Here is a 26,389-nt window from a genome sequence, read left to right as displayed (position 1 = left end):
TAAATTAAATTCTAATAAGTTCAAAAAAATAAAACTTAGAATATAAATTACATCAAAATTAAAATTCTACACAGTTTTGGGGCTAATTTGAATTCGGGATCAGTTTTGGGTGGTTAGATTTCAGTCCCAATTGTTGTTGCGAGGGATCGAACACAGGTTTCCCCTACCAAGTGTAGTTTCAATCACCACTACACCAACATCTAATTGGTTAAGTACGAAATATACGAATAATGTGAAAAGTTCAAATGAAATACTTCGTAGGAAGTAGAGGGGAGTTTATATTTCTTATAATGGGGTGCTGGGCCACAGGGCCAGTATGATAATAGTTTTGCAGTTGTGGACTTCTGGTCGGCAAAAGTATTGCAATATTACTGTGAGTGTGTGGCAGTGGGCCGAGCATCTTAAACTCTAAAGATTGAGCTATTTGACCATGGTATATACTTTCTTTCTGGTAATAAATTTGTTATTTGGTTGTGCAAACCCATTGTTGGACTTCTGTATGAACTTATAATATTATTGATTTTTCTGATCATATTTGATGGTTACACACTTACAATTAATCACTAATTATACTAATTGACGAGTGATTTTATAATGCATTTCCAAATTCAAGAAATACCATTGCTTTTCTGGTTCACAACCATAATTACATCAAGCGACGCCATTTTACCCTGAATTTTCAGGTGGAATCACTATCATGAATCTGGGGTTCTTGATCTATTCTAACCTAAAACATGTGCAGCAGGATACCATAGCATGATGATGAAAAGAAATGAAACTATGATAGTCTGTAGTTATCTAATAATATTGGCCATTAGATGATGTACTATGATCTAATTGAAAAAAATATATAGATTTCCAGATGATTGGCATTGGAATTGGAATGTTTCTAACTAGGTGCTCAAAATGCACATAGCAAAACATGTGCGTGCAAATTTTCACAGGACAATACAAAGATCTACCAAAACACTGCCAAAGTTTGTCCTGAATGCATTACACTAAAAGAATTCAAAGTCCAAATATTTACCGCCGCCTGGCTTCATGTCGGTACTGGCCATTCTTTTACTGACACTACCAACATCAACACCAGCTCCTATACCTGCACCTGCTCCTGCACCTACACCTGCGGTGTCAACCGGCCCAAACTTACCTGGCAACTCCATCTCCATTGGTCTTGGTATCTCTGGAGGTGTGCTGCAGCGTATCAGAGCCCAGTTAACCCCTTCGAAGAATGGGTGTTGCTTGATTTCGGTGGCACCCCTCTTTACTCCAAGTCTGTTTTGAGGCTCTTTCACAAGCAATCCTCTAATCAAATCTCGACTTGCATAGCTTGTTGCTGGAGCATCTGGAAACTTCAGTTGCTGCCCCACAACGTTAAAGAGAGTGGCACGATTTCCTGAGCCCTTGAAGGGAGTTTTTCCATAGAGTAGTTCGTGCAAGAAAACCCCAAATGTCCACCAGTCAACAGCACTTCCGTGGCCTTCTCCCTTGATAATTTCTGGGGCTAAGTATTCGTGGGTTCCAACAAAGGACATGGACCGGGCTTGGGTTGGCTCAGCAACGAGCTCAGGAAGAGTTCTGGATAGAAATCCAGGCTCATTTTTTAGTTGTTTGGTTTTTTTCTTGCTCTTCTTAGGAAAGATTCCAGGAAGGAAACACGCAGGTTGGATGCAAACTGCTGAAGGCTCAATACAAGCTGGCTGTACACAGAATGCATTTGGAGGGCCAGAATCAGAGGAACTCTTTACTAGGGTTGGGGAGACTGTGCAACGCAAGGAAAGGTCAAAATCGGAAAGCATGATATGCCCGTCATCACGAACCAAGACATTTTCTGGTTTCAAGTCTCTGTAGATAACTCCAAGCATGTGAAGATACTCAAGAGCCAACAACACTTCAGCAGCATAAAACCTATACGATATGGAGGAAAAGGAATGGAGTAAGATACAAGGGGCTCCAAAAATTAATACAAGAACCATTCTACTCACGGAAACTTAATCATTTTCATGAGCAAGATAGACTTTGCAAATATAGTGGAAAGCATAATATACTGATCAAATGATTCAAGTCCCTTCAACTGACATCAGAACAAGCAATAACAATGCAGGGAAAGTAGAAAAGATGCCTTGATGTGAGAGAAGAGAAGACTAATTCTAGCTCACAACATCCATAACACTGTAATCTTCCAAAGAAGAAGGCATACTTCAAAGAGACTCTAATTAAAAGTTATTTAGTTATCAGAACCCTCCATATGCATTGTTTTCATTGAATTCTGAGATTAGCTCATACAATCACTGGATCTCAAAACCATCCATCTCAACCACTGATATTGATTTTATGAAAAGTCTAACCAGTGATTATACAGAAACTTCACTAAATAGCGAAGGCTTACAGCACTGGTACCTCTTGGCGGATTTTTTGCAGAGAAAGAGAAGAGGGAAAGGGGATAAATGCCTTTTAAATAATACAATTACAAGGAATTATACCAGCAGCACAGTGTTGTTATATGGAGCAAAAAAGATAGCACAATATCATTCTGGAAGCAGTAGAACCATATAATATTCACACGACAATTGTGTTTATGTTTTGAGCCATACCTTGCTGCATACTCGGAAAAATGTTTGCCTGGCTGACGTTGTCTTAAGGTGTGAAGGTCACCTCCTGGACAATACTCCATGACCAAACAGGAAAACCTGTCAGTCTCAAAATGTGTATACAAAGTCGGTAAAAATGGATGATCAAGCAGTTGCAGAATCTCTCTTTCTGTTTGAGCTCTACTCAACTTCTTCCTAGCAGCAAGAGATGCTTTGTCCATTACCTTCATAGCAAAATAACAACGGGTGCCACTCAGCTCAGACAAATACACACTTCCAATGTCACCACAACCAAGCCTCTTGAGTAGCCTAAAGTGGCTCATACCCAAGATTCCATCCCGAGCTCTGATGGCTAGGATAGCCTTCCATCTAGGATCATTCCCTTTGTGTGGCTTATTAGCACTTCCAGTAAGGTTGCTCCAATTGCTTTCATCACTGAGGCCACTACTATCACTTGCTCGACTCATACTAGTTTTGGCACTTTCGAGAGAGTCTCCGCCTCGAATACTGCATTTTGTACTCTCACAATTCCTTTCAAAGCTTAGCATTCCATCGCTGGTAATGCCATCACTCCTATAAGTGCTTGCACAACTGTTAGCAATGCTCATAGATCTAACTACACAACTATCAACACTACTTAGTGGACTTGGTGGCAATGAAGCATCCCAAACACATTCTTTTTCATCATTATCTGGAGGGAGAGAGGCTTCTGTGTTTTGTGAAGCACGAGGAACCAGAAATGGAGAAGATATTGTGTTCAAGTCATTTGGTTCTTCCACCAAGCTGTCAGTAGGAGAGAGAGCAGCTGGGATTGGTTTCTTTGGAGGAGCCTGGATTGAAAGATCATCAATAAAAGGACCCTTCACAGACATGCTCTTCACCAAGGATCCAGCATCTGGCTTCTTCTGACTGATTGGCACATACACTGGTCTCATCAAATCAGTATCAACAGGTTCCGGAGGATGACTAGCACCTGAAAAGGAGCTTGAGCCAACACCATCATCAACAGAATCAACACTATGATTCGATGTGATTACATCTAACATCAGATCGTCCTGTTCTTGCAGGGATATTTTTCCCTTCCATGGTCTCGTAGGCACAGGAAAATCCAAGTCCTGAGCATCTCGTCCCTTGGATCGATTCAACTGTTGTCTAGCAGAAATAACTTTATTCCCTACTATCACACTAGCAGAAGACAAGTGAACTGGAAGTGACTTCAATTCCGGGATCCTCTCCATATTGGATGAGCAAATACCATCACAAACAGCTACAACCGCAAAACCAGCTCTGCATACAGCAAAAATTTTACCATGAAAACATCAAAACAAAATTTTATCATAAAAGACCAGATTTAGACATAATCATCTATACTTAAAAAGTTGGAAACTAGCAATATTACTTGTGATGCTAAAAGCCAGATAAATATTTAAACACAAATACGGGGAGAAGTAACCATGCACACAATACAGAACCCACCATATCCATATCTAATAAGAGCATTAGAACTTTGAATTTCGATATGAAAAGAAGAACAGAGATTAAAGCAACATAGTAGGAGGCCATCAAATACTTAACTTGAGTCACAATCATGACATAATAATATACTATGAATATCACACTGCAGAAAGAACAATCTATGCAAAAAAAGCAAAACCCATGATTCCCTAAAGAAGAAAAAAGTGACAGATTCTCTGATTATACTTCCATTAGGTCACAACTCAATTACACACAAAACAAAAGGAATAAAAACCCAAATACTGACACAAATTTGAAAAACCAGAAAACCCCATCAAACAAATACACAAAATTAGCAGAAACTAATCAATATTATCAAGCTCAATTAGAAATTAATGAAGTGGACATACATCATCAACCAAACAAAAATAAAAACCCATCAAACAAATGCACATAATTAGCACAAACTAAATAAAATAATCAAGCTTAATTTCTGATTGATGAAGTGGGAATACAGTGAAAAACCCAAAATGCTGACACAAAACTAAAACCAGAACCAATAACCCAGAAAACTATATTAAACAAAAACTCAAAATTAGCAAATATTAAACAAAATTATGAAGCTTAATCAATGATTAGTGAAGTGGGCATACATCAAAACCCTTCAAAATGCTGCTACCTTCACAAAATGTGGATCTACAGAAACCCACTTGAATTCCTGAACAAATTTAGAGAAAATAAATTCAGAGAAAACCAACTTTGAAGAGTTGGAGAAAGAATTCAAGTCTTAAAAGAAAAAAGAAAGAGAAAATTGGGAAAAATAAAAATGTGAATGTAAATAAACAAAGAAAAAGGAAAAGCTGAAGTTGTTGTGTATTGTATTGGGTACTGCTGCTATAAACTCACACTCAAACAGTACATACAAAACAAGCTCCTTTAACTTTATCAATTTTTTTTTTTGGAATAATTATTAATAATAATAAATATAAAATGTTTACCTTTGATTTGTTTTTTCATGGGAGCTGCAAAAGAAGGGAGAGAAGGTGGTCATGTGTTGATTCTAAGAGCACAAGAATGGAGGAGAGAGAAAGTTAAAAAGGAAAGAGAAGTGGGATCAGTGATTGTGATTCCAGTATGAGAAAAGGAAGGAATTCCATCCATTGTGGGGTAGATGGACCCCATTAATGTTTCTTCTTTGTGCTACACTTCTTTTCATACAGATAATTACTCCTCCTCCTCTCTCTTTCTTTCTCAATGTTATGGGAGAAGGGAATGGGATAGGAGTTGAGATACTCGACTATATGACTAACTTGTTCTCCATCGATCACCATCCGAACTCATAATATGTCACTAAATTTGTTATCCTCAGTTACGAAATCAAGTCCGCTCGATAGTAACTATTGAGCTAGGCTAGTAATGTGATTTTTGGTGGTGATATGTTAATAACGGTAATGATATAATTTTGGATAACAATGGAGGAAGGATTGTTTTGGATTTGGATTAAGAGTTAAGATCGTTGTACGGTGTTAGTTGAGGAAATTGATTGATTGACCGAGTTCAATCAGCGTGGCTTGTTTTGCATCCGCTTGAATTATTTTTTTCTATATTGGCTTTATGTTTTGCAAAATTACAAAATGGAGATGCTTTTATGGCAATAAGATTTCATTGTCTTGAAAAGGATATTGAATTATTTTGATGCCTTGGTTACTATAACTACATCATTACATGATTACTTTTCATAGCTATGAAATGCATAAGAAAACAATTAAGGAATAAAAAAAATTACGGGAACTTAGGAATAGAGGTTCATAACACTCGTATTTAGTATGATACTCCGTATTAATTATGTCTTTACGCAACAATTTGTACTCCATGTCACCTCCTTACCTTGTTTAGATAAATAGTTAAAAGTTGTCACAATAAATCTCAAATGTATGGGGCAATTAACCATTGGTTTGGGAAACCCAAATCTTATCCACCAATCCAATTCATTTTTACAAGTTACAACTGTCCCAAAACAAAACATATAAAGACTCATACAATATAATCACACTTTGAATCCCTTTTCCTCACATTCTTACATACTAACATACACCTATTTTGTTACATGATTAAAGAGTACATCCTCTAAAAACATTCTATCAATTTAACCTATTTTCATTTAATTAATTAAATTACCTTTCCTAATTTTGTATAATTATTACTAGCTTGTTGCAATAGTTGTCTAAAAGAATGATTGCTTAGGTAATCATCAATTTCATTCTCCTAATTATGTAATGTGCTCAGTAAATGACCAAATACATAAAATATTAATAAGGAAAATTTTTAAATTTTTTTTTTTTTAAGAATTTTACAAAAACTGTAGGATGGAAGCATGGAATTGAAGAAGAGTACAATTATCCTGTTTAAGTCATACTCACTAGCAAAGAGACGCGGTCGCGTGCAGTTAGGCATTGTCATATGATATGTCAATGTCCAAGTTTCTCATTTTTTGTTATTTACTGTTAATTTAAGGCTGTATAATGTTTCATGCATAACATGCAAAAATTCATAAATAGGTTTGTTATATTTGGAGTAAAAATTATGACAAGAAAACAATTGCTTTGCATAATACAAAGTACTACAAAAATAAGTTTACCATCAATGTAAATTTGTCACTCAATAATGAACTTCACGTACGTGTATAATGAATCCAATTTTTTCCAAATTATGAGAGACTAATTTGATATTTTACACTAATTGTATTTTTTCAAATGTTTCTCAATTATTATCTTATTATTGATTCTTTACTATGATTGAAAACGAGATCCACCATTACATTCGAGTTGAAAATTACATTACAAAGCATCCACAATTCATCAAGTAAATAATTAGGTGATTTTAAGGCACTGTAGGACAAGATTTAGCCATAGTCGCTAAATTGACATATTTTTAATATTATTGCCATCATAGACAATATGAAAGAAGCAAACCCATCGATCGAAGTTGAGTTTGAAGGAATCGGTGGAAGGTGACTTCCAACCCACACAAACTAGCTACACATTTTAGACCTTATATATAAAGGGGTTCTTACTAATTAATTAAGCTCAAAACCTTTTCCTTTTAATCTAGATATAATATACATATACCTCTTGCTATTATTTAACATTGAAAATGAGTGTTTCCATAATGGTCAAGTCAATGGTAATATGAAATGAGTATATTATTAAAATATTGCTATGTGGCATATTATTGGGATGATATAAAAAACATAAATTTATATAGTATCATATGATTGTCCAAAAATATAAGTATAAATTTCCTACAATTGGTGGTAACGATGATGATCAAGATCAAGAAAATAAAGCTTGTTATGTGGGTCATAAGAATTCTTCAATCCCATAAAACCAAAAGAGTTAGTGATTCAAATGATTAGCTTCAAAGTATTTTACTACAAAAACCGTAGGTCATCAACTCACATTCCCATAAAAAGGAAAGTGTTTTATTTTATTTTATAATTATTATGAATTTGATTTAAATTAATTTAAGTGGGACATAAATTTCTTTCCTACCTTAGCTTTTAGAAAAGTGGCAAAGACAAGGTTTGAATAATGAAAGTAGCCGGGAAAATTTATAAGAAATTGTTGGAATTAGCAAAAGTTGGAAGAAGGAAGCAAAAGCAATCAAGAGTGGTGGGTGGGGATGGAGTGGAGTGGGTTTTTTCATGATTCTTTTTACACTTGTATTTTGGGTATTGTGCATCAAAAGTCTTTGTTAGGGATAGTAGTGCTAATTAACTTATTAATCATGCTTTTTTCTCCTCCATTGAACTAATTATGTGCTTGTTTTGTTTAATCCCATCTTGATTGATTACAAAAATGGAAATGGGTTGTGCCAAAAGCCAACCCATAACCCTTTGTATTATTGGGTTGGCCCAACATGATAATGTAGTGATGTTTGTTGGGCCAACACTATTATGATGATTGACCATAATTGGCTCATGGGTCGACTTGAAACGCATTACTAGATTTGTTCATCGTCTAAATTTAGGTCGAACCAAAGATTGAGAATTTGATAATTCAAGACACGAAGACCGAATTGATGATGCTTGGACCGGATTCGGCAAAACAATCCAAAATATAAACTGAAGGTTTAGATCAGTCCTAAATAATTTTTTTTTTTCTAAGCAATAACATGGAAAAAAAGAAATTAAATATAGAGCATATCATAATTAGGGCTTTGCTTGAAAGCTTAGTATGGAATTTATGTCGAAAAAAAATTTAAAACTCCACTTAATTAAGAATCCAAACATCCTTATATATGGATATATCTCTATAATCATAATCTCAAGGAGGAAACAGAAGTTTATCTTTTGATCAACAAAGTATGTTAGTCTAGTAGTGAAGTTGTAAAAAAAAGCAACATAAATTGCTGACTCATCATTCATTTGATGAGTTACCACCACCTTACTCCATCTTCCAAGCTTCATCACCCTCTCTTCTCTTACACATTTGCAACCACTATCACCTTGCTCTATTTTTCCGTAAGTGAAGCATCATTTCCTCCGGTGTCCCCCTTTCCTCCCCGAAACCCATCACAGCCACCACCGATCTTCCCATTTGCTCACCGAAACCCATCATCGTCGCCACCACAACAAAGGAGGGAGCTCCAATGATGGAGGAAGCTTTCTGTTAGTGAAATGTCCATTTTAGCAACATAATACAACTAAGCAGCAAACATGAGCACCATCACTCTGACGTGGTAGTATCACTGTTCCTTTTATATACAATATTGCCATTAAATAAACAAATAATATTTATCATTACGATCAATATGGGATGCCCCAATTTCAAATAATATCTTAACATATGATGGAACTTAACCTTCAATAACAGATACACTCTAATTTCAAAATTTAAGACATACTCAACTAATCACAACAACATAAGTACCCAAATTATACACGAATACTCCATTTCGTGTAAACATTACTCCAAATAGACTTTGCGCACACTCTCAACTTTAAGACAAAAAAAAGGAAGTTCACCATTACAACAAACAAAACTAAGTCTAACATCAACCTTTCAACAAAGTTCCTTCCTCCCTAATTTCTTGAACCATCACAAAAATTCATCACCAGTTTTGTCGGTTAACTACAACCTTCATACTCATTCATCACCAACCAACCTTCTTCCTTCACTGCTACTACTCTTTCTCTCTCATCATCTTCCTCACTTTCTCTATCCTCTCTCCTTCAATGGCGGCCGCTTTGGCCAGTCCACCTTCGTCTCAAACCATGGTGTCTTCTCCTGCTCTCTCTCCTCCGCGCCACTCGTCGGAATCTGCTGTCGCCGGAAGTTCCTCCGACCTCTCTGATCGTATCACTCGAGCTTCCAGTTTCTCCAGAAATGCCGATTCTCAGGTTTGTTTATCTTGAATTTTTCTTGATTTTTTGCGATTTTGCTGTTGTTTGAAGTTGATCAACGCTTTCTGATTGTTGAATTGTTGATGATATTTTGAATTTGATGTTGAATTGTTGAATTTTGAATGATTGATTTTTGTAGGCTTTGGATTTGCTTAAAAGTGAAGAGTATCGCCAGCTTTTTCGTCTGCCTTCTGAAGAAGTAAGTCAACTCACTTTTTACTGGTAGAAAATTTGGTGTTGAATGTTCATTCAATTATTAGGGAATTTTGTTATATAAGTTTAGTATCAATTATTGAAATGGTAGTAAATTGTATATTAATTGACATGAAAATCTCAACCACTTGTGATCAAACCTAATTTTGATCATATATTAATAATATCATCAATATTCTCAGTTTGGGATTATTGAATTGTGTATAACTGCTTGAGTATGTATAGTATTACAGTATATGATTGTACAAACATATTTGCGTCACATTGTTGAGCCAGCTCGATTGTGAATGCGCCCGAACCTCACAGCTCCTTGCATAGTTGGGGATTCATTGAACATATATACAATGGATGTATAGTTTCCATCCTATAGAGATACACATACACCATCCTTTTCCGATTTAACTAGAGTTAGAGAGTAGGGAGGTATTAAGTTAACTTAGTAATCGAATTCTCAGTTGTGCACTTGCATAGAAGGAATGTACGTTATACACTCTGCTTGCTGCCTATTCTTCTTTCTGATTGGGGTTTTGGCCAAAATAAGGGAGAAGTATTGGCGCATAGGGCCCATGTGCCAATGAAACAAATAGGATGACATTTTTGTAAATAAACATGAGAAAAAGCGGTGGTGCAAAATTTGTACCACTACATATATAATGGTACATTAAATGTACCACTATACCATTAAGGGAGAGTGAAAAAATAACAAAACCCCAAAATAACCTCCTATGTGCATGTGAAACACATAGGCCCTATGCACCTAGATGCACTCCAAAATTAGTATCATGGCATATGCCGAAAAATTAAACACATGCATCAGGATATTTACATTTAAAACATTCTTCTTATATATCTGTGAAGTGAACTTGAGAGGAAACAAATCCTATGAGTATTCGGAACCAGATTCTAGAAACGATTATGGTCTTTTGCTGAAGATCACGCAACTAATAGTCTCAGCAGTGAACCAGCACAAGGTTGTACTTGTGCTCGTGTCATTTATGGAAGAATAGTCTTGTCCACGAGCAAATCAATGTGCGATAGCGCTTAGTTTGCACTTTTAGACCTTAAGGACCCATGTTAATTTGATGTTCAAGGCGCAGCCGCCATGTATTGAGTTTGGTCCTGACAAACGAGATTTGTTGGTGTACGTGACTCATGAAGTATCTCATTGACAAACTATGGGGGCAGGTTGCAACATACAACTTTAATGTGCTATTCCCCCAACCCACCCTCAGCTTAAAGGTATTGAGATGGAGGAATGATATTGGTCTATGGCTGTGTACTTGGATTTGTTTCTATCTTTGATTCTTCCTAACAGTTACAACTTCTGATGATATTTCAGATTACTCTTGTGTGCGTTTGATATGTGTTAGCTGACTTAGCTTCATAATTGATGAATTTTCTACAAGTTCTGATGATCCTTCAATTAGTAGTCAACTACACAAGTTTTTGTTTGTAATTGAAACCATGATAAACTTTCATTGCAGATTATATCCTTATCGTAAGTTTTATTCCCCAATATACAGAAGTGATTTACAGCTCGATTACTTCCTTTATTTCAGGTTCTACTACAGGATTTTAATTGTGCATTACAAGAGAACATTCTTCTTCAGGTAAGGTTGATTCTATTCCCTTCTTTATTATTATTACCTTTTTAATTTACTATTTGTTGTTTTTCTTCATTGCTTTTCTCATCAGGGGTGCAGTGAATATATTTCTTGTTATCTCAATTGCTGACCATTTATTGGCTTTTAGTTGATTTCTGCATCAAAATGGATAAAAATAGTGTCTAATCTTATTCTTACATTTTGCCACTGTGATTGTTTGTGCAGGGGCATATGTACTTGTTTGAGAACTACATATGCTTTTACTCCAACATCTTTGGATTTGAAACAAAGGTAACTTGCTATTCTTATCTCTATGCTACGTGATATAGTGATGATGTTAAATATGATTTCTATGAAACATTAAAAATTTGAACTGACTGAAGCAGCTTAGATTTCCGAGTAATTGACTGTTGTCTTTCTCTCCTTGAGGATTCACATTTGTATCAATAGGTTTTTCTTAACAGGTTATACCACTTTGCCTATACTTTTTAAGACACAAATTCCAAACAACAAATGGGAAACCTATGATTTTATGTACCCATGTCAGACAATCAACTCTTGGACATGTAAATGGAATCCTGAACTGTCACTTCCATTTTCTTGAGCCTGATATTGCAGAGAAAAAAAAGTTGAAAATACAGGGAAAATGCAAATAGTCTGTTCAAATTGGAATATGTCTTATAAATGACGTTTTATTGAACCTGTGTTCAATACCTGGGCAGTGTCATCATTTGTTCAAATTTGATCCTTGACATGTCTGACATTTGAAATCATGCTCTTACCCGGAATTCATGCCAATGTCTTGGGAAGCTGGGGGTATCTAGTACCACCACTTAATGGGGAGGGCTATTCTTTTGTCACATTTCCTACTGTTGTTTTTTGACTATTCACACTTGCATTAAGAACTTGACTTTCTTTGTGGTTGGACTTTATTTTGCTCCAGAAAATAATCTCTCTTCAAGAAGTCACATCTGTACGAAGAGCAAAAACGGCTGGAATCTTTCCTAATGCAATTGAAATTGTGGCTGCTGGAAAGAAGGTAACTAAATTTTCATCATTATGTGTGGCCTATGGTGCTCGAAATTTGATATGTAGATGAGGTCTCGATTTTGATTGATTTGCATGATTTCTCATGGTTTGGCAGCACTTTTTCGCTTCTTTTTTGTCCCGTGATGAAGCTTTTAAGCTTATTGATGATGGATGGTCACATCAGAGTAATGGTTCTAAAAGGATATTAGATCGACAGGTATTACTATTTTATATTTATTCACTTATTGTTAATAGACTTATCGTTGAGAATTATGAAGTATGATTTTGATTCAAACTTTAGCACATTCCATATACATGAAATTCATTAAAGTTGATATCCTGCTGTATGAGTTTCATCAATGTGATCTGTTGTTTCTGTCCCATCAAATGCAAATATAAGCATGCTGTATTTCTGGAAAAGGGCTTAATTTATTACTATTTTATATTTATACAGGGCTTTTGCTTGTGACACATTTATATCTGGAGAGTCTGATAGTCTTTATATATTTATTTTTTGGGAAGGAGGAGGGGTAGATTTTGTGTGTGAAATTTTGCTTGATGTGGAGAAAAGTTAATCATGGGAGTGAATAGTCTTTCAATTCTCAGGAGGGAGGGGTTTTACTTGCTTATTCAAAACCCTGAAGTGTACCTAGGTTGGGTTGAGTCACTTATGTGATTAAATTATGTCAATGGCAGATTTTTGCCCACAAAAAAAAAAAAAAAAAAAGTCTGTAGAGATTGAAAGTCCAATTAAAGAGGACTCTTTTTGGAGCTTGATTATTTTTTATGCTCTATGATACTTGCTTTATTTGTCTACAAAAGTCACCAATTTTTAGATTTTAAAGATCTTGTGATTCCTACAATAACACAAAGCTCTTCAAATGTCTTATACAACAACAATACCTACTTCAAAATAAATAGGAAGCATACATAGCTTAACGAGCTATTTTAATTTTAGTTTGTTATAATTCAAGTGGTCAAAAAACAGTGATTCTTTGATACAATTGAAATTTGATGCTTAATAGATTAGAACACTAAAGATGATCTTACTCCAACTATGTGAAATAATATGCCTGTTTTTGCTTGACCTTGCCTTCATAATTGTTTGATTATCTTTTGGGATCATTAAAAAAAAATGTCATAAGCTGCTGTTACTAGGGAAGGAACTTGATTACGATGACTAGTTGGCAGTAATATACAACTTTATTGCAGCTATAAAATTTTGTGGATTTGTATATGAACCTCAGGTTTTTCAATAAAATTTGTGTATTAACACTTTGGACCCTTTCAACAATTAGGATTCTAAATCCGAGAGCAGTTCCCAGTTAAATGGAGATGTTCCAGCTGAAAACACCAACCTCTCTGATTCCCCTGCGAGTGATTGTGATATAGATGAGAGGTAATTCACGAGCAACTCTTTGAAATTCTGTTTGAGATTCAGCTATTTGGCTTTCTTATTTGGGACTCATCTCAGGAATTTGGAGGAGTCTACATCAGAAGATACCAAACCTTCTCCAGATCATGTGCTTGATAATGCTAAGTCAACTGCCTCAGAAGTTCCTCATGTGATGGAAGAGAAACAAGATGATGCAGGACCTTCTACATCTTTGCGGTCTATCAATTGGAACCTGGAAACTCAGGATGCTCCTGAAAGTAAACTACTCATTCTTCTTTTTTGTTGATTCCAGCTGTGTGCTTCAAATTTGTTAGATCCTGGAAACATATTACATTCCTTCTATAAAATACGTTGATTATTTTGCTAGAGATGCTTCCTTTTTCTTCTAAGTAGAGAGCTTGGTGGCAGATAAAAGATAATCAATTATCCAAGTTGTCAAGAGTTAATTCAGGTTACTCGATTATTTAGAATTAAATTTTGTGCTAGTGAACTATATAGCTTTGATTAGTAAGAACTTAGAAGTGAAATGATTTCATAGTGAAAGGACCACAAATTTAACAAAAAGTTTGATGCAGGCTTTGTTCACCTCTTATCAATTTTTAGATAGAAGGCAAATATGAGCACATTATACCTGTTTTCAATTTTTGTTCATATGCTATATTTCTGTACTCTTAGGCATAGATTACCTTCTATAAATCCACACTTCATGATCCTTAACCAATGATTCTATAGATTACTTTTCTGACGGTGCCTCTCCAATGTGCAGTACCTAAAAGTTACACCAAGATTGCGGAGTCCAAATTTCCGGTATGTTATGCTCTTCTTCTTACCTACAATCTAAGAGTATTTATTTTCATTCCTTACGATGGTTGTTGTGTGGTGCTATGGTGATCTATATTGCAGCTATATGTTGCTGATTTCCATTAATTTGATATTACATCAAATCTTCTTGTGAAATGCAGATAAATGTTGAGCAGTTCTTCAATCTATTTATTTCTGACGAAGCTGTTGGTTTTGTTGAATCCTTCCATAACAAATGCGGAGATAAAGGTATTCCTTTCAGTAGATGTGAACTTTACACTGTATATATGAACCTTATACGAAGGAAACCTGATTATTCAAAAAAAGAAGGAATTGGGAGATAGTAATTTTTAAGAGCTTCATTGCCTAGAAAAAGGTGTAAAGAAGGAAGCTAGGCTATAGAACTCTTTTACCTAGTTTGCCTGAAGTATGTTGCTTATTGTTTATATGAATACAGATTTTAGGTGCACTTCATGGTTGCCTCATGATAAGTTTGGATATACTCGTGAGAAAAGTTTTCAGCATCCGGTGAAAATATATTTTGGTATGCTACATCTCTATTGAATCAGTATCATATTTAAACAGATTTTTTGAGTATGGCCTTAGAGGCTGATTCCTTCTGTTTTTTAAGGGGCAAAATGTGGTGGCTGCAAGGAGACACAGAAATTTCAGGTTTACAAGGACAGGTACACTGTACACTGCATGATTCTTGGAATGCTTATGTGTCATCGTCACAAAACACTAAATGGCTACATTGTTTATCTAACTTCTTTTGACTTTACATTCCAAATTATTTCTTTTGAAGATCATGATTTACTGGGAATTTAATCATTTATTAATTCTGGAACTTAATACTTGTGAAAAGTTGATGACCATATTTTAACAGTTAGTCTACATGTCTTTTTGGCCTGGCATAGCAATGGATTTTCTACAAGAAAAAAAAAATGAAAAAAAAAAAGAAGAAAAGCTGATTATTTCACTTTTTTACCCAATCAAATCATGCTATACTCATTGGCAGTACTTTTACTACTTTAGTGTTGCCACGGCTTATTTTAGTTTTGCAATAAGTGATTTATAATGACTGCTAAATATGAGTAATGCACTACGCCATTGTTTTTGACACTAAAATTTTTCAATATGTTGCCAGCCATCTTGTTATCAGAACTTCACAGGAAGTGAGTGATGTTCCTTATGCAGATTACTTTACTGTTGAGGTAAATTTTCCTGCTGATTTTTTTTTTTTTTTTTTACTTAATTGATCAGTCTTCATAGTAAAATATTTTTCTCCATATATGTATTTCTTTGAACGGTAATATATGCGTCCTGATTTTTGGTAGAGACATTAGGTTTTGGTTTTGGTCTTTTGTTTATGTTATTGATCATTTCTATCCATAAATCTCCCCCATACTTCAAAATAATTGTTTCAATTTGTAAATATGCTGGTTTAGAGGTAATAGTCCTAGAAGGCTAGAAAGATACATGCATAGTCTAGAACAGAATGTTCTGATTAATATTATGTGGTTTACTAAGTGAGCTCGTGGTCATCAATTGCTAGTAGCTGCCTTGAGGTAGGTCTAGTCAACTAGTCATATGTTGTCATAAACGTCTGTGGTAGGCTTGAGTTTAAGACATCACTGCAAGTTGTGAACGGGTAAAATGACCATTTAAGGGCATATTGGATGGTTCCACATACCCAATTTGATTCTCGGAGGATATTAGGGACCATGGTAAACATCTCAGCAATTTTTATTTCTGGGCGAAAAAAGGTCAAAAAATTACAAAATCGAAGGGTATAATCCACGCTTTTTGAGGAAATATTGAGGTTACGGGGCCCGGTGGCGAAAAGCCTTGAGACCTTAAGAGATACATCTCGGGATCATATAATTCCGTTTGAAACCACATATGATCATTATATGTTGTCTGAACGTCCGTGGTAGGCTTGATTTTATGAAATCACTTCAAGTTGTGAACGGGTAAAATGACCGTTTAAGGGCATATTGGATGGTTCCACCGACCCAATTTGACTCCCGGATTAGGGACCATAGTAAACATCTCGGCGATTTTATTTCCGGACAAAAAAAGGTAAAAAAATTACAAAATCAAAGGCTTTAAGGAAATTTAGAGGTTTCGGGGCCCCTTGAGACCCTAAGGGATACATCTCGAGGTCATATAATTCTGATTGAAACCACATATGAATGATATGATCATTATATGTTGTCTATAAAGTCCGTGGTAGGCTTAATTTCACGAAATCACTTCGGGTTGTGAACGGGTAAATTGACCGTTTAAGGGCATATTGGATGGTTCCACCAACCTAATTGGACTCTTGGAGGGTATTAGGGACCATGGTAAATATCTCGGCAATTTTTATTTCCGGGCAAAAAAAGGTCAAAAAATTACAAAATTGAAAGTTATAATCCACATTTTTTAAGAAATTTTGAGGTTTCGGGGCCTGGTGGCAAAAAGCCTTGAGACCCTAAGGGATACATCTCGGAGTCATATAATCCCGTTTGAAACCACATATGATCATTATATGTTGTCTGTAACGTCCGTGGTAGGCTTAATTTTACGAAATTACTTCAAGTTGTGAACGAGTAATATGACCGTTTAAGGGCATATTGGATAGTTCCACTGACCCAATTAGACTCCAGGAGAATATTAGGAACCAAGGTAAACATCTCGACAATTTGTATTTCCGAGCGAAAAATGGTTAAAAAATTACAAAATTGAAGTCTATAATAATCAATGCTTTTTGAGAAAATTTTGAGGTTTCAAGGCCCGGTGGTAATAAGTGTTAAGACCCTAAGTTATATATCTCGGGATCAAATAATGTTGTTTGAAACCATATATGATCATTATATGTTGTCATAAACGTACGTGGTAGACTTGCTTTTACGAAATCATTTCAAGTTGTTAACGGGTAAAATGACCGTTTAAGGGCATATTGGATGGTTCCACCGACCCAATTGGACTCCCGGAGGATATAAGGGACCATGGTTAACATCTCGGCAATTTTTATTTCCGGTCTAAAAAAAGGTCAAAAAAATTACAAAATTAAAGGCTATAATCCACGCTTTTCGAGGAAATTTTGAGGTTTCGGGCCCGGTGTTGAAAAGCCTTGAGACCCTAAAGGCTATATCTCGGGGTCATATAATTCCGTTTGAAACCACATATAATCATTATATGTTGTGTGTAACGTCCGTGGTAGGCTTGATTTTACGAAATCACTTCAAGCTGTGAACGAGTAAAAATGACCGTTTAAGGGCATAATTGATGGTTCCACCGACCCAATTTGACTCCCGGAGGATATTAGGGACCATGTTAAACATCTCGACAATTTTTATTTCCGGGCGAAAAAAGGTCAAAAAAATTACAAAATTGAAGGCTATAATCCACGCTTTTTGAGGAAATTTTGAGGTTTCGGGGCCTGGTGGCAAAAAGCCTTGAGAGCCTAAGGGATACATCTCGGGGTCATATAATTCCGTTTGAAACCACATATGATCATTATATGTTGTGTGTAACGTCCATGGTAGGCTTAATTTTACGAAATCACTTTTTGTTGTGAACGGGTAAAATGACCATTTAAGGGCATATTGGATGGTTCCACCGACCTAATTGGACTCTTGGAGGGTATTAGGGACCATGGCAAACATCTCGACAATTTTTATTTCTGGGCGAAAAAAGTTCAAAAAATTATAAAATTAAAGGTTATATATTCACGCTTTTTGAGGAATTTTGAGGTTTCGGGGCCCGATGGCGAAAACCCTGAAACCCTAAGGGATACATCTCGGGGTTATATAATGACGTTTGAAATCATATATGATCATTATATGTTGTCAAAAACGTCCGTGGTAGGCTTGAGTTTACGAAATGACTGCAAGTTGTGAACGGGTAAAATGACCGTTGAAGGGCATATTGGATGGTTCCACCGACCCAATTGGACTCCCGGAGGATATAAAGGACTATGGTAAACATCTCGGCAAATTTTATTTCCGGTCTTAAAAATGGTCAAAAAATTTACAAAATTGAAGGCTATAATCCACGCGTTTTGAGGAAATTTTGAGGTTTCGGGGCCCGGTGTTGAAAAGCCTTGAGACCCTAAGGGCTACGGGTCATATAATTTCGTTTGAAACCACATATGATCATTATATGTTGTCTGTAACGTGCGTGGTAGGCTTAATTTTACGAAATCACTTCAAGTTGTGAACGGGTAAAATGATCGTTTATGGGCATATTGGGTGGTTCCACCGACCCAATTTGACTCTCGTAGGATATTAGTGACCATGGTTTACATGTCGGCAATTTTTATTTCCGGGCGAAAAAAGAACAAAAAATTACAAAATCGAAGGCTATAATCCACTTTTTTGAGAAATTTTGATGTTTCGTGGCCTGGTGGCGAAAACCCTTGAAACCCTAAGGGATACATCTTAAGGTTATATAATGCTGTTTGAAACCATATATGATCATCATATGTTGTCATAAACGTCCGGGGTAGGCTTGAGTTTAGACATCACTGCAAGTTGTGAACGGGTAAAATGACCGTATATTGGATGGTTCTATCGTCCCGATTTGACTCCCGGAGGATATTAGGGACCATGGTAAACATCTCGGCAATTTTTATTTTCGAGTGAAAATAGGTCAAAAAATTACTAAATCGAAGGCTATAATCCACGCTTTTTGAGAAAATTTTGAGGTTTCGGGGCCGGCGGCGAAAAGCCTTGAGACCCTAAGGGATACATCTCGGGGTCGTATAATTCCGTTTAAACCACATATGATCATTATATGTTGTCTGTAACGTCTGTGGTAGGTTTGATTTTACGAAATCACTTCAAGTATTAAACGAGTAAAATGACTGCTTAAGGGCATATTGGATGGTTCCTCCGACCCAATTGGACTCTTGGAGGGTTTTAGGAACCATGGTAAATATCTCGACAATTTTTATTTCCGGGCGAAAAATGGTAAAAAAATTACAAAATTAAAGGCTATAATCCACGCTTTTTGAGAAATTTTGAGGTTTCGGGCCCGGTTGCCAAAACCCTTGAAACCCTAAGGGATTCATCTCGGGGTTATATAATGCTGTTTGAAACCATATATAATCATTATATGTTGTCATAAACGTCCGTGGTAGGCTTGAGTTTACGAAATCACTTCAAGTTGTGAACGAGTAAAATGATCGTTAAAGGGCATATTGGATGGTCCACCGACCCAATTTGATTTTAGGAGGATATTAGGAACCATGGTAAACATCTCGGCAATTTTTATTTTCGCAAAAAAAGGTAAAAAAATCACAAAATCGAAGGCTAATCCACGTTTTTTTGAGGAAGTATTAAGGTTTTGGGGTCTGATGACTAAAAGCCTTGAGACCGTAAGAGATACATTTCGGGGTTATATAATTCCGTTTGAAACCACATATGATCATTATATATTGTCTGTAATGTCCTTGGTAGGTTTGATTTTACGAAATCATTTCAAGTTGTGAACGAGTAAAATGACCTTTTAAGAGCATATTGGATGGTTCCACCGACCCAATTGGACTCTTTGAGGGTATTAGGGACCATGGTAAACATCTCGGTAATTTTTATTTCCGGGCGAAAAAAGGTCAAAAAATTACAAAATTGAAGGTTATAATCCACGCTTTTTGAGGAATTTCGAGGCCCGGTGGCGAAAACCCTTAAAACCCTTGAAACCCTAAGGGATACATCTCGAGTTTATATAATGCCGTTTGAAACCATATATGATCATTCTATGTTGTCATAAACGTCCGTGGTAGGCTTGAGTTTACGAAATCACTGCAAGTTGTGAACGAGTAAAATGACCGTTTAAGGGCATATTGGATGGTTCCATTGACCCAATTGGACTCATGGAGGGTATTAGAGACCATGGTAAATATTTTGACAATTTTTATTTCCGGACGAAAAATGGTCAAAAAAATTACAAAATTGAAGGCTATAATCCAAGCTTTTTGAGGAAATTTTGAGGTTTCGAGGCCCGATGGTGAAAAGTGTTAAGACTCTAGGGTATATATCTCGGGGTCAAATACTATCGTTTAAAACCATATATGATCATTATATATTGTTATAAACGTACGTGGTAGACTTGATTTTACGAAATCATTTCAAGTTGTGAATGGGTAAAATTACCATTTAAGTGTATATTGGGTGGTTCCACCGCCACCAATTGGACTTTTGGAGGATATAAGGGACCATGGTAAACATCTCGACAATTTTTATATTCGGGCTAAAAAAGGTCCAAAAATTACAAAATTAAAGGTTATAACACAGTATCTATAATCTTTTGAGATGGTGAAGTCAGTAGGCCCAGCATCTTGCATAGTTTCTGGTTTAGTTTTTTTTGTAGACATTGATGTACCCACATTGACCTTAGGTAGGTTAGCTCTAAATTTTTCTTAGATATGCCTGTGTTTAAGCTTTGAGGCGTGCTGTTTAATTTGGAAAGTAAATATAACTTCTAATACTACGTATATGAGGCTTTTTCTTCTGATGTTACTGGTCTCTGTCCATTGGTATGAATCCCAATGGGCTGCTATGGGATCCATCTCTGCTTTTTTTTTGTTTGTTTGTTTGATTTTTTTTTTTTTTTTTTCAATTTAGTAAAATTCTGTTATTAAACATATTTTCAAATGCCTTTTTAGGGAATCTGGGATGTTCGGAAAGACAGTGATGAATCAGAAGGTTGTATATTGCAAGTTTTTATAAATGTGTCTTTTTCTAAGAAAACCATGTGGAAAGGTTTGTTAACTCTCTCTCTCTCTCTGCATGTGAGAACTGGAGCGGCAGATCCCTTGTATTGGTTGACTTATTGCCTGCCAGATTTTTTTTTATCTTTTTTTTTTCTGTGTATTACCAGCATTATGTTTTTTGATTGGGATGCAGATTTTGATCTCTGTCCCCTTGTATACTTTTCCTGGATGTATTTGATTGATTCTAGTTGCTTTTATCTTGCTATTATCATACAGGTAAGATTGAGCAATCAACCGTGGAAGAGTGTCGAGAAGTTTTTGCAACCTGGATAGAACTTGTATTGTCCTTTTCCCTGTGCTGCCTTTATATTGGAGTTCCCTATAGTTTTATTCTCAGTGAGGAATTTATTTTTAAAATTTCTTTCAGGCACATGAACTATTAAAGAAGAAGAACATTGAGAAACCAGAAGGTACAGTGACATTTTAATATCAAGATGTTCTTAGCATGACTTTGTGCGTGTATTTTATTGACCAGCAACCACTTTAATTTTCTGCATCGAGTGGTCCAATTACAGTCACACTGTAATGGACTGAGTTCGGTCACCCAGTGATTTCAGATTTTAAACAGCAAATTAATAAAGGTGAAAGCTTTAAATTGATTAATAATAGTAAAAGGGTTACAAACGATAATTTAATAGCTTAAGGCTATCAATCTTCGAAAGTGAGTTTAGCTCACAACTCTCCAAAATGGCTTTAGGCCATAACTCTCTAAAGGGTTCATACCAAATTTCTGCCTGCCTTCATTCTACTCCTCTCTACCTATTTATACTAAGGACTATAAACCCTAATAAATTAACATATACTAGAATACCTAAACTACCCCTCCAGATTGATCTATTACAATACCGGCCCCCTAAACTTTCACCTTGTCCTCAAGGTGGATAATAGTCAGCATTCGATTTCCGGCCTTGGCAACTCTGACCACTGTTCCAGCTCTTGAATAGGCGAAAATTAAGAGCGGACTGCATTGAGGAATGTTGTTCCTTGTTGAGAGTTAGTACTCCCTCTAGGAGCCTAAACATAGCAGAAAAACGCAGCAGCTTGTCAAGGGAAGTAATTGGAATTAGGATGAAGTCAGTGGTAAAACAAGAAGTGTGCAATCTGGGAAGAAATGAAGTATAGCTTGGTATGTAGGCTTGTACTCGGAGCAGGTCAACAATTGTTTGAATGGAAGAAGTTGGGAGTTGGAGGGTGGGATAATCTGGGTTAAAGAATATGGTAAGATTGGACTTAGAAATATAGTCATAAATCTTGGGCCCAAACTTTTGTGCCTGAACTAAGATTAGGAAATAAAAAAGGATTGGCTTTAAAGATGGGTTTAGTTTATAAAGGGTGTTGGATGTTAAAAATGGTTGTGGGGTAGAGATGTTAGGCTTGGGAGCATGGAATGGGGTAGTGGGCCTTGTTGTGGTGAGCCCAATTAAGGGTCTGGCTTCATAAAAGAAATTGCTGCTAGACTCATTAGGGTATAGGAAGAAGATTGTAAACACGTTGCCCTTGAGCTTATCTCTGACACTTGTATTTGTTTTGTCTCCCAATACACAAATGACTATAATACCCTTAACAACATAATTTGAACTCATCTTCCAAGCTGAGAAGATATCATGTGGTCCAAGTCCAACTACTCCTATAGGGTCAACACTTTTATCAGCCCCTGCCATGTAATCAGCTCCCACATTTACAAGTCTACCCTTACTAGTACCTTCCACTATTGGCTTCCTCTCCAAGCCAAAGTATGACTCACCCAAATTTCCCAACAACTTTCCTTCGTCAGATTTTTGGAACTTACCAAATACCCACCACCCTTGGGATTCTCCACCTTCTGTCCCGCCACCTGCAGGGGACCCCAGCCCACTTTCGAACAAGCTACCACCACCTGTAAAACCACCAGAAAAATCACCGTTCTTCACTGTAACTCTACTTTGCAAGTTCGGACCACCTGCAGCCCTTTGTTTACTCGCCCAACGCAGACAACCCGAACCACCACCTGATCCACTTCCTTCAGTGCCGCCTCTCTCGAAAATCCCTCCAACAGTGTAAAAGTTACCGGCCAAATTATTTTGTTGCCCCTTACCGAAATCAACACCTGAGTTAATTTCTCTGGTCGGCTTACTCATGAACCCACCTGAACAGCTAATGCCGTTACCAGCCTTGTTCGCTTCGCTAAATCCTTCTCTGGCAGTCCTACCTGGACCACCGCCGGATCCACTAGCATCGGCACTGCCCTTCCCAAGAAATCTTCCTGACCAACCACCACAAAAGATACTAGCCTCGCTCACTCTAACACTATCAAAAACACCCCCAATTTCACGAGTTCCACCACCGAAGTCGCCACCCAAGCCACCTTCGAAAACGCTAACCCCACCACCCCGACCACCCGTCAACCCACCAGCGCGCCCATGAGGTACAGCACCAGACTCGCTTGCACCAGATCTGCCCTTCATCCAGCCATCGCTTTCTCTTTTCAGGCCACCACTAGCGGTGGTCTTGCCACCACTCTCTACCTTTCCGGCTGAAACTCCTGCACCCAATTCGCCGGCGAAGCCACCTTGACCCCCACCGGTAAATCCATCTCCAATGTCACCAAGCCTTCCACTAGATTTGACGACTCCTCTAAAACCCTTATCTACACAATTTAACTCACCACCAAGGTTTGTCAAACCACCAAGGGCTACACCCCCAACAAAAAATCCATTTTCTTCTTCTGACATAGAGTGTACCTGCTCCTCCTCTATATCATCCGCATTTTCGTCTTCTGATTTTGCTTGATGATCTTCTCCCTTCATCTCCATTGGGGAATTGACTTTGGTAGTGATTTTGTCCTCTACCTCCTTTGAGAATTCTTGAGATGGCGCCTTTGTTTCCTCTTCGATTGATGGTGTCGGAACTGGAGTTGGTTGCTCGTACCAGGGCGTTATAGATGACGAGCCGAAACGACTCGCCAACACTTTCTTCAGAATTCGCCATTCCCGTATTGGTAGCCACCTGTGCTCACTTTCAAACCACTCCAACGCTTCGCCGCTAAGCCCTATAATGGCAGCCTTCAATTTCACCTCCTCGTCTAATTGGAAAATTTGGAAAGTATCCTCTAGTTGAAGTACCCAATTATCCAGATTACTACCATTAAACTCAGAAATTTGAAGCTCACATCGGACTCTTCGTTCGTCATTCAGATCTGAAACACCACGCTCTCTCTTTCTGGAAATATATGCGTATCCCTCTTGGATCCAATTTTGCATAAGTTGTGATGCCTCTCTCTCAGCAATAACAAGCACCATTTTTTTTTTTCAGTTTCGTAGTGGTGGTTTCCGACACCGGACAGCCAGGAACACCGCTCTGATACCAAGTGTAATGGACTGAGTTCGGTCACCCAGTGATTTCAGATTTTAAACAGCAAATTAATAAAGGTGAAAGCTTTAAATTGATTAATAATAGTAAAAGGGTTACAAACGATAATTTAATAGCTTAAGGCTATCAATCTTCGAAAGTGAGTTTAGCTCACAACTCTCCAAAATGGCTTTAGGCCATAACTCTCTAAAGGGTTCATACCAAATTTCTGCCTGCCTTCATTCTACTCCTCTCTACCTATTTATACTAAGGACTATAAACCCTAATAAATTAACATATACTAGAATACCTAAACTACCCCTCCAGATTGATCTATTACACACACCCTTTTTTTTTCATTCATTTGTGGACATCTTGTGTGCAGAAGGTGTTGTACCTAACACAATCCAGGATGGCCAAGCTGATCAAGAAGTCACTGGAGGATCTGCAGAACACTCAGAAAGTTTTCAAGGGAAGAGTGAGCCGCAGGGGATAATTGATACTGTAGCTAACTCTTGGAGCACTCATGAACAAATTAGAAATAGCTTACTTGAGAATCTGCTTCATGCTACTACAGCAATAACTTCTACTTCGAGAGAGATTGCAGTAAAGTTCTGCACTTTTTTGAGTAGTAGAGGCAACCTCCAACCAATTTTGGTGATTGCATTTTCTATTATCCTCCTCTTAATGCAGGTATGATAATGTTCATATATTTTCCTTACATTTTTAAATTCACTGTCAGCACTGAGCACTAGTCACTTTTAGACTCACTCGAAGTTAATTCGACTGAGAGATTTATTATGTATGCCTGTTCTGTTGGTTGATATTTTACTGTGTCTCACTGCAGCTCAGCATTGTTGTGCTATTAAGTAGACCACAACCAGTGTACGTAACACCTCAAGCAGATCACACAAGCTCCGTGGGGCTAGGGGTTGGTCATAGAGCAGCAGAAGCAATGGCTTGGATGGAAAAACGAGCAAACCTGCTAAAGGACGAGATGCTTGTGGTTGAGGCTCAGCTAGAAAGGATGAGACATGAACACATTTTTTTGAAAACACAATTGAAGGACTTTGAGCGTCTACTTAAGCAGCAAAGATGACTGCCCCATGAGCTCTTGTATATTCTTTTATCAGTCCCATCAGTGGTATACCTTTTATACTCATTATATTTGAAAATTTTACTCTCTGCTTTTTTTGATACGATGATAAATTTATTTGGTTTCAGGTTTTCAGCCAGTGACTTAATGTTGGTCGGTGCAGAAAGGATCTTGTGTGTATAGGGTTGCATGGATGACACTTGCATATTCAGAGACATGTAAAAAGTCCTGTTTGTAGCACTTTATATCCAATGTCTTCATATGTCTAGCTAATGAATCTTATGATCTTTGTGACCCAGTAGACTAATTCAATACAAAGTATGTAGCAGTGGAAGTTGTAAATTTATTGGACTGAAAAATTCAAAGACAGGAAGATTAGCAGGGAGTTTGTAAAAACTATTACGAATTGTGAAATCTGCTGGAAAAGATTTAGGAGAAAATTACGAGGTAGGCATGCAGTTGGCCATTGGTGTTCTGCTGATGGCTTATTGTGGCATTAATTCAATGTTACATAGAAATCAAAGGAGATTAGGGTGTTCTTGTAATGAATCATGGTGCAAAATTCTTAAAGTGATTGTTCTTCAGATGTTCTTGTTATCGTCATGATGCATTCTTCTTAAATTATGCAATATGTTTCTGCTGTGTAGTTTCGGTTATCTTTGGTTTATATAGAGGCCAAAGTGAGTTCTGTTTCACAATTTCAGCGGAAATCT

The 26,389-nt window shown here is 36.9% G+C and overlaps 2 protein-coding genes across 6 annotated transcripts; one reads left to right on the top strand and one right to left on the bottom strand.

The window, feature by feature from the left end:
* Positions 1–799: 799 nt before the first annotated feature.
* On the bottom strand, positions 800–5,216 carry LOC145613379 (serine/threonine-protein kinase D6PKL1-like). 3 transcript variants are annotated; one of them, XM_081668475.1, is made up of 4 exons: positions 5,045–5,216; positions 4,700–4,764; positions 2,595–3,878; positions 800–1,908 (listed from the first exon to the last, which is right to left on the bottom strand). In XM_081668475.1, the coding sequence occupies exons 3-4, from the start codon at positions 3,827–3,829 to the stop codon at positions 999–1,001; spliced, it is 2,145 nt and encodes a 714-aa protein (XP_081524601.1). In that variant the 5' UTR covers positions 3,830–3,878; positions 4,700–4,764; positions 5,045–5,216; the 3' UTR covers positions 800–998. The 3 variants fall into 3 exon arrangements, with proteins under 3 accessions (XP_081524601.1, XP_081524603.1, XP_081524602.1); XM_081668477.1 differs by having other exon boundaries at positions 4,726–4,764; XM_081668476.1 differs by lacking the exon at positions 5,045–5,216 and adding an exon at positions 4,953–4,971.
* Positions 5,217–9,045: 3,829 nt separating this feature from the next.
* Positions 9,046–26,260, top strand: LOC145613094 (protein VASCULAR ASSOCIATED DEATH 1, chloroplastic-like). Of its 3 annotated transcripts, none has more exons than XM_081668150.1 (19): positions 9,046–9,447; positions 9,590–9,649; positions 11,223–11,273; positions 11,493–11,558; positions 12,211–12,306; positions 12,412–12,513; positions 13,595–13,695; positions 13,771–13,949; positions 14,459–14,499; positions 14,655–14,742; positions 14,951–15,037; positions 15,125–15,179; positions 15,641–15,707; positions 21,146–21,242; positions 21,470–21,531; positions 21,621–21,663; positions 24,969–25,273; positions 25,428–25,724; positions 25,805–26,260. In XM_081668150.1, the coding sequence occupies exons 1-18, from the start codon at positions 9,283–9,285 to the stop codon at positions 25,677–25,679; spliced, it is 1,917 nt and encodes a 638-aa protein (XP_081524276.1). In that variant the 5' UTR covers positions 9,046–9,282; the 3' UTR covers positions 25,680–25,724; positions 25,805–26,260. The 3 variants fall into 3 exon arrangements, with proteins under 3 accessions (XP_081524276.1, XP_081524275.1, XP_081524277.1); XM_081668149.1 differs by having other exon boundaries at positions 9,047–9,447; positions 24,966–25,273; XM_081668151.1 differs by lacking the exon at positions 9,046–9,447 and having other exon boundaries at positions 11,223–11,278; positions 24,966–25,273.
* The last annotated feature ends 129 nt before the right edge of the window (positions 26,261–26,389 follow it).

This window comes from Chenopodium album, chromosome 25 (assembly GCF_948465745.1).
Source record: "Chenopodium album chromosome 25, dcCheAlbu1.1, whole genome shotgun sequence".
Classification (NCBI taxonomy): Eukaryota; Viridiplantae; Streptophyta; class Magnoliopsida; order Caryophyllales; family Amaranthaceae; genus Chenopodium; species Chenopodium album.
This window is presented reverse-complemented; position numbering and strand designations above follow the sequence as displayed.

What these genes read in the sequence shown, in the direction of transcription:
- LOC145613379 (XM_081668475.1), bottom strand. Translation starts at nt 3,829, where the DNA reads ATGGAGAGGATCCCGGAATTGAAGTCACTTCCAGTTCACTTGTCTTCT. An exon ending in TTTTCCGAGTATGCAGCAAG is followed by an intron (nt 1,909 to 2,594) that starts GTATGGCTCAAA and finishes CATATCGTATAG; the next exon opens with GTTTTATGCTGCTGAAGTGT.
- LOC145613094 (XM_081668149.1), top strand. Translation starts at nt 9,283, where the DNA reads ATGGCGGCCGCTTTGGCCAGTCCACCTTCGTCTCAAACCATGGTGTCT. An exon ending in TTCGTCTGCCTTCTGAAGAA is followed by an intron (nt 9,650 to 11,222) that starts GTAAGTCAACTC and finishes CCTTTATTTCAG; the next exon opens with GTTCTACTACAGGATTTTAA. An exon ending in CAGATTACTTTACTGTTGAG is followed by an intron (nt 15,708 to 21,145) that starts GTAAATTTTCCT and finishes ATGCCTTTTTAG; the next exon opens with GGAATCTGGGATGTTCGGAA.